Source organism: Saimiri boliviensis, chromosome 12 (genome assembly GCF_048565385.1).
Source record: "Saimiri boliviensis isolate mSaiBol1 chromosome 12, mSaiBol1.pri, whole genome shotgun sequence".
In the NCBI taxonomy this organism is placed as follows: Eukaryota; Metazoa; Chordata; class Mammalia; order Primates; family Cebidae; genus Saimiri; species Saimiri boliviensis.
Window position 1 is genome coordinate 71,739,964 of NC_133460.1, and position 12,191 is coordinate 71,752,154.

The window sequence follows — 12,191 nt, forward strand, 5'->3', positions numbered from 1 at the left end:
CATTCACCGAGCCTTATTTGTATATAACTCTTAGTTGCTCTAACTTTAATGACTCATTTACAGACAGTATTTCCTAAAGATGACCTTCATGAAAAGGAGAAGTTTGGACTTGGCAACAGTAATTTACTTAATTTATCTTAAATTTGGTTTCAGTGAGCAACCCTAATTAACCTGATTTTTTGCTGATAATCACTCTCAATGGAATCAAATCACAAATCCGGGGATGGATTGAGCGGCACCCAGAAGGAAGCAGCCCTCCGTGCACTGGTCCAGCGCACAGGATATAGCTTGGTCCAGGTAGGAACTTCTTGTGAAATCTGCTGAGACTCACCACTGAATTTGCACAGTGGTGGGAATATTAGTGGTCCTAAAATGCAAAATGGGAATGGTCAGTTATGTAGCTCTTTAAAAAAATGTCCCTTTCTAAAAGAGAAGGGAATTGCAACATTTCAGTTTTGTAGATGACCCTGAATGTAACCTTCTTTCTACTCTAGGTTATCAATTCAACCTTAACTTGTCACAGAATCAGTGTCCACAGTTATAGAGACTATCACAAAAAGGCAGCTAGAATTTGCCACTCAAGGCTGTGAAGTAGAACCACATTGGTGTTTCAGAAATCAGCAGAAAGTAAACTATAGCAGGAACCAGACTTAGTTTCCAGAGAGATCACTGCAGATGTAAGACTTCTAGACGTGGGATCCAAGGAATGAACATTTTGTGTCTAGCTGCTGCAGTTTGTTTTCTCAGAATACCCACTCATCCAGTCTAGTATATATAATACTAACTTCTGTCCATGTTTTGCATTTTTTAAAAGAAAAAAAAAACCACAATAAAACTGTCTATTCATAGATGTTGTCTTTTAGAAATTATCTGTATTTTACTATTATCTTTATGATTCCTTCCTTTAGAGAACTTATGCTGCATTAAAAAGCAAACAATGTAGTGTTAGATACATATATTATCTTATTTAAAGAAAAAATGTTGGTCTTTTTACAGTAGGACAAAGTATTTTAATTTCTATTAAGTTTCTATTATTTCATAGTTGACTTTTTGAAGTTTCATTTAAGTCACTGAGATACTGATGTATTAGTTTTCTTAATAGTTAAAAGTCAAATTATTTTAGGCTCATTAATAAACTTTTGAAAAAAGGGTTTTTTTTTTTTTAGCAATCAACACTTCCCATAAATGTTATAACATCAAGAATGTTTTGAATCTTTTTTTAATTTTGAACTTCTTGATATTAGAAACATTTGTGCAAAGATGGTGAAATAGAAAGCATTTCAATCCTTTCAAACAGCAATCTGTTAATATTTATACATAAGAGTGTTCCCTTTCTGGAACTGTATTTCTAAGAACCCATAATATAAGATAGAAATATGCATAAACCTGTCTAATGTGACATTAGCCAGAATGCATGTCATAAACCTAAATGTATAAATATAAGAAAATTACTAAGTAAACTATCAATGTATAATTATTATACTCAACAAGCAGAATTTATAAAAAATAATATTAAAATAATATAAATTGCCAATTATATTTAATTCAATTCTGGGTACTTGTTCTTCCTTTTCCCCCAGATGAAATTTAGGTCAAGTCTCGTAACTTTTCTGGTAACGTTCAGATAATAAAAGATCCTTCATTAAAAAACTGATATTTTTTTCATATTGATATTATTCCAAAGTAGATACAGTTTGGAATAAAAGTAAAGACTTAAAATCACTCGAAGTTATAGTTATTTCTCCTTCCCCACGTATGTCAGGGTGGAGAATTATTTCTTTTCCGTTTTTCTGAGCTTTGTTTTCCTCTTCCAACACCAGTTTGGTAACAATAATTTCTGACTCCTGATTGAAGCAGAAGGGAAAAATTAAGCAAAGGAATGGGGGAAGGAAAGTTTTTACTGAGCTATCTTCATTGGGTTCTGGGACCTGACAGGTATCTAAAGCTTGTGCAATTCTTTGCAGGATCCTCATACACCCAGCCTCCTGCTGGGTTCTCTTTGATATCTGAATCTGCCCTCATGGAGAGGATGGGAGATAATCATTAATTCCTACCTGCGGCCAAACTCTAGTCCCCTGGAAACACACATTCCCTGACCCAGCAAAATCTGGAAGTTAAGGTGACACAAAGCAACCACCTCTCCTTGCCAACAACGAAGCTGTTGTTCACATTGAGAGATTTCAGGAGTGAGTTAGACCCACCAGCTAGCGTCTTTCCCAAACACAAAGGCAAGGAATACACATCAAGCTGTCTAGGTGGTTTCTCTGCTACTCCTCTCTCCTGCTTGAGGCAAAATGATAGGCAACTCCCAATTCCTCCCATTTAGGGGGAACTAAAACTCACAACACAAGAGCAGTTGTCTCCAAATATCTTTGCATAAATTCCAAAAACTCCCCTCAAACCCTCCAACCTCTTTTCTAAGTGTGGAATGTTGAGTAAGAGTTAACAATGCAAAAATAGTTTCCTGCTACCTTCTCATACTGCTTGGTACTCTAGTCACTTGGTTTCATACCAAAACCAGAGGCCAGAGTTAATGATAATTTATTACATATTTCAAAATAGCTAGAAAAGAAGATCTGAAATGTTCCCGACACAAATAATTGAGATGAGAGATACCCTACTCACCCTGATTCAATCATTATATATTGTATGCATGTATTAAAATACCATATACGGACTCCATAAATATGCATATTATTATGCATCAATCTTAAAAGTCCAATTCCATCTTAAATTCCTGTTACAGATGAAATACTATTCAGTTACTAACAGTAATCATATAAAAAATTCTGAAGGACAATTGTAGCATTATTGTTAAAGCTACGTAGATAGTTTGCAAATAATTTTTTTGAAGAGACCCAAATAACATTGGAGATAATGTTACTCCATTTTAAAATTTTACTCCATTGTAAGGTCTAATGTTATGATTTAAGAACATTTATCTGATAGAGAAAAATCATATGCATAATTTAAAATGTTTTCATATAACATACTCCTAAAATAATATGGCCAATCTCCATATTACCTTGATCTTATATATTCAATAATATTCAGAAAATGTTTATAGTCATGACTTAGACCACAATTTAATTGTAATAATAATAACAAAAATATTCTAACTGCTTTGTGTATGTTAATTAATCTAGTCCTTACTATACACTGTGTGGTAGCTACTATGTTTATTCCCAATTTCCTGATGAAGAAAACACGGCACAAACAGTTTAGATAACTTGTGAGATTGATAGGCTAAGATTCTGTTGTTATTGGCCAATTTTTTTGCCTAGATTCAGAAAACTAAGAGTTGCTATAATGAGACTTTTAAGATTGCAATTTTAGAGATCAGCATGCCAGAGCATGCAAAAAACATTTTATTTGAAACTAAACTTTGTAACATGATTCACTTTAAGTAATATTGGTTAGCAATGTGAATGTTGAATCAGAAGATCTTCAATAATGTGGAAGCCTAATATTCTAAACGCTAGTTATCTATAGCTAAGGCTTCTGATCGTAATGTAAATACCTATATAACTCAATCATTTGGAATGAATTGAAGAATCCCTCCTGATTTTGGCTACAGAGTGTGGAAAATTACACAAAACTTTAAGTCGGAAGGCCTATAATCTAATCTAGTCCCAACCACATATGAGTTGTATGATCTTGAATAAGTCCCTTAACAACTTCAAGCCATAATCTCCTGGAAGATCAGCTTGGTAATACCCAACTATTTGCCCATGATTTTTGTGATTCTAGTATCTTCTAAATCTAGTCACTGGTCAGCACACCGGACTATTTGGTCGAAAGGGTAGACCAGGCATGCGTAGAAACACAACTTCAAACTTTTCGTAAGTTAGGGAAAATCCTTTAGTCGTACTAATACTTCAGCCTTCCTATTCTGGATTATACAAAAGATTAGTATGATTATCCAAAAAGAAAGAAAGACAACATTAAGAACATCAGGTTCACTTTTTTTTAAAGTTTTTGTACGAAAGTTAAGGTAAAGAAACATCTTAATACAATCAAAAAAGCATACCCATAAAATGATAGTTTAGAATTCTATGAACTAGAGTTTGAAGGCTTTACTTTTGCTGTATCTTTACAGTCTCTAATACTGAATGTTGAATATTTGCAAAACAAGAATTCAAAAACAGAGTGATAAATTTGTGCTCTCTTATCACTAGCAGGACAAATACAGATATTAAAAATAGAATTATGTGAGTTACTTAATAACGTGAGCCAGTCTTTTATGTAGCAACTGATGCAATAATGCGTGCTTCTAAGGATTTGGAAATATGCTTTGTGATTTTTAAAAAATAATTAAATATCTTTGGATATTGATGGCTGAACTGTTTGTCAAAGTATTTTAGAGAATAAAGAGACGTAATGCAGTACCCCACATATAGTAGGTATTCAATAAATACTATTGATAAAAATTGTATAATGCTACTAAGTTAAACTTTAAGCTTCATAATTGCATTAAGCCTTATAAAAGTATTTTGGAAGGAAATGTGCTACATTATTAACATGGGGATAGTCTTTGCCTCTGGGTAATGGAATTGTATGTGGGGATTTTTTTTCCCAGCTTTTTTATTCTTAACTGTACTTCCAGATTTCTAAAGCTAGCATATATTTCTTTGATAGCTAAAGACAAAAACAAATTACATTATGATGAGCCTTTCCTCAAGAATGCATTAATGATGTGGGTCATAAACTGTGATATGTGATACTCCTCCCACCTGGAATTTTATCCTTAGAACTAAAAAAATACATTCTCATAGGTAAGCATATTCAGAAAAGTATACACTTCCACCCAATGTGGTATCTGGTGACATCAAGTTTAATTCTATTGCAACTAAACCTAAATGTATATTTAATAAAAATCACCCTCAAGTAGCCTGAATATTTTTAAAAATAGACACAGACTTAAAAATATATTAAAAAATAGTATTTTAAAATATATACACATATATAAATATATATAAGTTAAAATGTGGTATGTATTAGCATTGTTTATCTAGTTATCCTATTGGTAGTTTATTTTCTAAAACTCATTACAGCACAATCAATTTTTATAAGGTATGATAGTCTCCTTGCTTTCTTAAACCAATGCTCATCCTAAATAAGCATCAAGGTTTTGTTGTTTTGTTGTTTTGGGGGGTGTTTTTTGTTTTTTCGTGTGTTTTTTGTTGTTGTTGTTTTGGTTTTGTTCTTGTTTTGCTTCCTTAATCCTTATTATTGAAAAAAATGTGTTAGTGCTGGGTCTTGGGATTAGAGAATATAAAAACGCAGTGCCTGACCTAAAGTTCATATAACATGGGTAAAATGAAAAAGAATATATTCAAAATTTAAAACAGCAACAACATAAGGCAGCCTCAAATGAGCAATACAGCTGTGGGTACCAAATAGATGAGCAATTTTTGTACAGAGGCTTAAAACTGACCATGCTCTTTGACCTGAGGAATGAGGACAAATATCTAGACATAAGAATGTTCATCATAGTGAAATTTATAATTTTTTTAGAAATTTAAAGTTAAACATATCTTAAATATCCAACAAATATTAATGGTCAAATAAACTATGATCATCCTTATATTTTCAAATTATATAGTAATATAAAATTATTATTTCAAAGAATTTTCAGACATGGAGAAGTATCCAAATTTTAACATTTAGTTAAAAATCTGAGGGCTACATATATTTATAAATAATATTTTAAGAAATTATTCACATACAATAAAGAATATTGTAAAATAACAAAGGGTAATCTAATTTTTTCTTGCTTGTTCTTCTTCATTTTCTAAATTTTCTGTAATAAACACAGATTATTTTTATTACAAGGAAAAATCTTATAAGGTAAAAAAAATTCTAAGGGTCATTTGGTTAGGAGTAAAAGAAAGAAAAAAAACATGGAAAAAATCTTCGTTATTAAATTTGGATGATAGGTGCCTACGTTCACTAGACTATTATTTCTAATTCTACACATATATAAGCTTTTTAAAAATATTGATATAGTCCAATCCTTTTGTTTTGTAGTTAGAAAATAAGCCCCAGAGTTACACAATTATAAAACAGGGGTCAACAAACTATGCCCCATGAACCAAATGTGGCTACCACTTGTTTCTGTCATAATTGCAGGCTATGAATACTTTTTAAAAATGTTTTAAGGATTTCTTTTTTAAAACAAACAAAAAGCCTAAAACATCAACTATCTGGCCCTTTACAAAAAAAGTTTGCTGACTCCAACTCAAATCCTTAAACTAGTGCTCTATATTAGAAGCTAATCTAGCTTTTAAAGAAAATTCCTTATAATATAGAAGAGTATTTACTCTTCCTTAAAAGAAGTAGGTGTATCCCTTCTTGTGCTGCCTATTCACACCAACTCAAGCACTGGGCTCTCACCCATTCATTTATTAATTCATTTGTTGATTCCACCACAAAGAGAGACATGTTTCTACCTTTATGAAGATTAGCCTCATAGAAAAGATAGAAAATAAACAAAGAAACAAGCAAAGTAATTACAGACCATGGTAAGTGCCAAGAATCCGATAAAACATATTGTGTAAAAGAGAATGCCAGGTGACCTTCTTTAGGAAAAATGACATTGAAGCTGAGACTTACGAGAGCAAACAAACTTTGCAAGGAGCTAAGTATCCCAGGAAGATGGAACACACAGCCAGTACTCCTTAAACAAAATATTTATAAAACGCAGAACACTTTAGGGCAGTGAAGACATTAATATGTCTTAATTTCTAACATCTAGTGTTATTACTGCAGATAAGTAAGTGGGTGTCATCTTTCAATTCCTCTATTAATCAGCCTGGTGTCCTGGGAACAATCTCTACAAACTAGGAACAAAATACAGCATTCAATTTCCACTCCTCACACTTTCCTTTCTATCCATACTCTCTTGTATTGAGTTTCAATGAAATTACATGTTTTGATTCTAATTTTTTCGATTCTTCAGCAAATACAAGCCATCAGGTACAAAGGATGGTGCTAGATCAAGTCTAATTGGAATATCGTTTCTCTTCTAAGAGTGCCCCAGATTAAGTTACCTCTCCGTCTTTCTGGTTTGAAATAATATACTTAGGCAATTTTAATTGGATATTTCTCAAATGGCATTTTTTCCTACAAATAATACAATAAAAATAACTTGAGGGCCTCAGGTTTACTAACTGGCTTCATCTAGACTAGTTCTGAGAAGAGCAGATGGAAAAACACTGTAGCGTTGACATTCTTTTTCAACCACTGCACAAAAAACCCTAGTGACAGAAATAGGAATTTGACTTCATAGAAAAATATAGCTCCTGGGTCCTACTTTTGCCTCTATTGACTGTTCTCACCACCTGCTCACATCCCTGCTATCCAAGGACTTAGGTCATTCACCAAGTGCATAGATACCAACTCTTTAAATAGGTAGCAATAAGCATCAGAACAGGATGGGACCAGTAGATGATCACAGGCTCATGCTTCCCTAAGTTTATCACCCCAGCCACCCACAGGCCAACTTTATTTTAAAGCTCGGAAGCAGTCTTACTTCTACTAGCCAGAGATGCCACCGCATGGTGCAAAAGACTCCAAATGAAGAAGCAGTTCTGTGAATTCCTTTGTGGAGGGGTGTGTGCCCAACATTTGAGGGAACTTCATTATCCCAAGGAACACAGATATGTTCCAGAAGCCATTGTTTCCAAATAGTAATGAATTCCTCCTTGAATAGCCTAACAGGGTGTTGGCTATACATGAAGTCTTTGACATAAGATTCAAAATCTTCATAAACTGCACGTGGTAGTGCTTTCCCTTAAGCTATAAGCAAAGAAGTTTTCTATTTTATCAGCTTAAAAATCAGTGTGAACTTCATGACCCAATCATGCAGAAGCAAGACCAGGCATTATGGACTTTGGACTCCACTTGCTGACAAATTCGCAATTTTTAAAAGTGCTATCTGGTTGTTAGTACTGATCGGCAACTAAACATAAGTGACTCTTCATCTTCAGAACCTGAAAGCTTACCATTATGAGATGCAAAGACAGCTTTCAAACAAGCTAGGCAAAGAAGAAATTATGGAGATTACAGATCCTGCCAATCATGAATTTTTATAGGATTTCAACAGCTGTGATCCTTTATAACATTGTCAAAGAGGTGCTGAGCAGAGAACCGAGATGACGTTAAATGGTACATTCGCCACATCATTAAATAACATCCAATCCCATACAGAGAGTATTATTTCACTTTCAACACTCCTTCAGGCTTTCAGGTGAGGAAAGTTAGTTGTTGGAGGTATGATTTAAATACTTCTCTAGGCCCTGCGAGCCTTTTTAAGTACCAAGAGCAGGTCTAGAGCTTTTAGTAGAGGACAATGTCTTGGTAGAAGTTGATCATTATTTCCCTCTTTTACAATTGTCTTTGTAATTACCATTCATTTGTGAGAAATAATACTGATATTTCACTTATAAGACAATATATATTTTCTTTTTGGTACAAGTTTCTTTAAGTAACAAAGTGAATCAATGCATAAAAAGTCATTAGGTAGTTAACAGAACACATGTCAAGTGGATATGGAATTGGAGATACACTGATTTCTAAAATTACAACAACGTCCTCTTAAGACTCCAATTGACTAACTCACAAAACATCCTATGATTATTTTCCTCCATTAAACATGATATCAAAGTCAGCCTTCCTTTCACAAGTACCCTGACATCCTGACAGGACTACTGCAATTGCCTAGTCTACCCTCCTACTCCTTTGTAGATGAAGTAATTAAAATCAGAAAAGACTTAGTGGCTTGCCAAGTCCCTCAGCTTGTCAGAAATTAAAATTCACAAGGGTGTTGTAAGTAGAAGAATGATTGTATAAAATTCCTTACATGCCTCAACCCCAGTGCATTAGATGGGATTATGTTTGGCATAAGTTGAACTAGGAAAAGATAGAAGAGCAATTACCCATATCAAAAGTTCTTCATTGTGTCTTTATCTGTACAAGGGAAGTTTTGCATAAATTAATCAGATCTAATGGCAATAATAATAGTTAATTCAAAAAGGCAAATTGTATCTGTAAGTAAACAAAAAGTTAGATGGGCCTATTGAATAAATTGCACATTCTGAAAGGATAAAAGCCCCAAACCGATTAAGGAATCACTAAAGCTGTTACCTAATTACTTCTTGGAAGGAATTAGAGGTTCCTACAGATGGCAGCAGTGTGTCAAGCCACATGCCCAGAGTCAGAAGTGAGCATGAGCACAGCAATTCCCAGACTCAAAAAAACGAGATAATGCTTTGCAGTCCATCATTATGCAAACTTTACTGGAAAAGGTAAACAGAGAGTCTTAGAAGCTGGCATTTTACTTGTTCTCTTTTGTAGAAACACACACACACACACACACACACAGAGTAATGCTTGTTTTCTAATTTTGAAAAACACTAAAAGTTTTCTGTTTTCTAATTTTGAAAAAAAATTTTTTGTTTTCTAATTTTGTCTATTTTCAAATTCAGCATTCTTATGAAGGACCAAAATCATAAATTATAAAAATCTTTTCAAAACATATCATTTTAAAAAGCCTATTTGCTTTTGAATGCTTCAAACATTGATACTGAATAATCCCTTAAATATAAGGGGAAATTATTAAAAGATATTATTAAATGCATCAATTTGATAACACAAATTGCTTCTGCTTCCCTGAGACAATTAACAACTTCAAGTGAAATTAGGATTAATTTCCTTGGAAATAGATTTTTAATTGTCAACCTTCCAAAGTGTAACAGGAAGTTGACTCATAATTTACTAATAGCTGTTTCCTCAGAAGAACCATGTCATACACTTTTTAAAGATAAAATGTTAGGGCTCTGTAAAAAGTAAAATCAATCAATAAATTTTCAAGAGTCAAGAGCCATTTGCATCTTTCTTTTGATGCAAATCTTTATGATTTTTGCCATAGAAACATGCCGCCAATATTTATTTTATTTAGAATTAATTAAATCAACTTACTATTTTTAGTCATTTATTTTTAAAAGTAAACTTTTTCTCATTTATAGAAGTAGAAACCCATAGGTTTTGTGTGCTAATTATACTTTTTCTAATGTACATTTTAAAAATCCATAATTATTAAAATAAGAAATATTGACCTATTAACTACCTAATATCATCCTCACATATTTTGAGAAATACAGGGTTTATGATGATAAAGCTAAATTAATATTTGAATATTATATTCATATCGTAGCTTTCCCTGTCTTTGTTTCTAATTCTATATGTCCATAAATTTCAACAACTCATTTAGACTTTATGTTACAATTGTTATTACTCTTTCTACTTCAGTAACATTTTAGCTGGCATTCATATTGCATATGCCTTATAAAAATTGTAGAAAATAGCTAATAGAAATAATGCCAACTTCTACAGTATATTAAGCCAAATAAATTCTGCTTTCTAAATTCCAATGTAGAAACAGATTTTACCAACATGAAGTCACTGATTTTAACAAGATGTGAAGGTGAACAAACTATACAAAATAGATAATTATTTTATATACAATTTAAAAATGAATATCCCTTATAGCACTGTTTGTTGTCCTCAGTCAACAAAATCTGTGGAAGGAGCCAAAGGTAAAATCACATCGAAGAGAGTTCTGTTGGTACATTTTATGGCCCTATCGACTTTCATTAAACTATCACATAATGAAGGATCTAGTATATAGGTGGAATACAGTAGAAATAATGTATAATAAATACTTTTATTCAATCTCATAAATCAATAACTAGAAAAATACAGTATACACTCATGAAACCCAAGTGACACAGTTAAGAGAGATGTTCTCAATGCCTTGTCAACTTTAAGAACCATGCACAGGAGTTTGGGCACAGAACCACTGTTCCAGGCATGGTTCTGGTGACTGGCAAGCTGATAAAGGCTTGAAATGCTACTAAGCATGGGTAGATTGGCCAGGACCTAAGGGAACAGGAGCAGGAATAAAAACAAACCCGATCAATTAGAAAATGGATAGGAAAACATCTGAAACAAGTTTAGTTATGAAAAGTACACAATTTCTTCCCTCTTAGAGAGAAAAAAAAGAACCAAAGAGAACCACAAAGATGATTACAAATTAAAATATGAACTTTCCAAAGAGCCATTAAAGAAATTGAAATTAGTACTCAGGAAAAAACAGGCTGAATGACGATTCGTTAATTAATGTCCTTCCAGTTATGAATGGGCTTGTTTATGGGAAACAATAATCATCCAGTGTCCATGATTGGTGAAGTTGAACGGGAAAGTAAATGTAACACACAACATGAGGTTTTATGAGGCTAGTAAGCCTGAGAAAAATAATCATCAGAATTTTTGAATACTATATATGCCATAAAGTTCACCAAATCTAGAATGATAGGATCTTTATTCTAGTGTTTTCTACAACAAATTAAACCATCATGATATTAGACAAGTTAAATATCTCTGGACATAGTTTCCTCATCTATAAAATTAGTGTATTGTGTTAATGTAAAAATGAAAGAAAGATAATATGACTATAAGCATCTTCATATTTAGTCTCTGCTGTTTACTGCTTATATAAATTTGGACATATTCCAAGCCTTGGATTCCTCATCTATAAAATGAAAGCAATAGTAGTAGCATCCTCATAGATTTGTTGAGAAAAATGAATGTATAACACTCAGCAAAATACTTGATTCAGTTGGAGATAGTTGTTGTTTCTGCTACCATTCCTATCATGTGCAAGTAACAGAAGCTAACTCTGACTGGCTAAATAGAAAAGAGTTTATTAAAAGGGAATTGGTTCACAGAAACTTTAGATGTGGAGAATACAATTCAAGGGTAAGCTTTTAAGAACAATACCCAAAACCACATCACATATTTGTCATGGTAAGAAAATGCTATCTACCATCACAGAACACTCAACATTAAAGTTTGCACCATTTGTGATTTTTACATCAGAACTAAATTTTAGTAAAGGAAACCATGATTATCCATGGTTTAGTAAAGGAAACCATGATTGTCCAATAACCATGATGGCCCCAGATGCAAGGAAAGCTGGAAAAATCAAGTACCTGCCATTTTTAAGTTCTAGAAGAGAAGGTATTTTTTGCCCAGATTCCCCAGCTGTATAATAAGATCAAATGCTCAGTGGCCAACATTAACTCAGTTCATTCAACCTCAATGCTAAGACTTTTGCTTAAAATCATTTA

At 32.9% G+C, this 12,191-nt stretch overlaps 1 protein-coding gene across 8 annotated transcripts in view; it reads left to right on the forward strand.

The window, feature by feature from the left end:
- Positions 1–12,191, forward strand: part of A1CF (APOBEC1 complementation factor) — a 75,781-nt gene that overhangs the window by 23,531 nt on the left and 40,059 nt on the right. For 6 of the 8 annotated variants that reach the window (XM_039465328.2, XM_003922446.4, XM_010333312.3 and 3 more), the window contains one exon: positions 154–297. The exons of 1 other annotated variant lie outside the window; for it this stretch is intronic. In XM_039465328.2, coding sequence (XP_039321262.2) covers positions 199–297 — 99 coding nt within the window. In that variant the 5' untranslated portion in view covers positions 154–198. Of the gene's footprint in view, positions 1–153; positions 298–4,638; positions 4,776–12,191 lie in introns of those variants that run through there. One more of the 8 variants, XM_074382515.1, reaches the window with a different exon arrangement.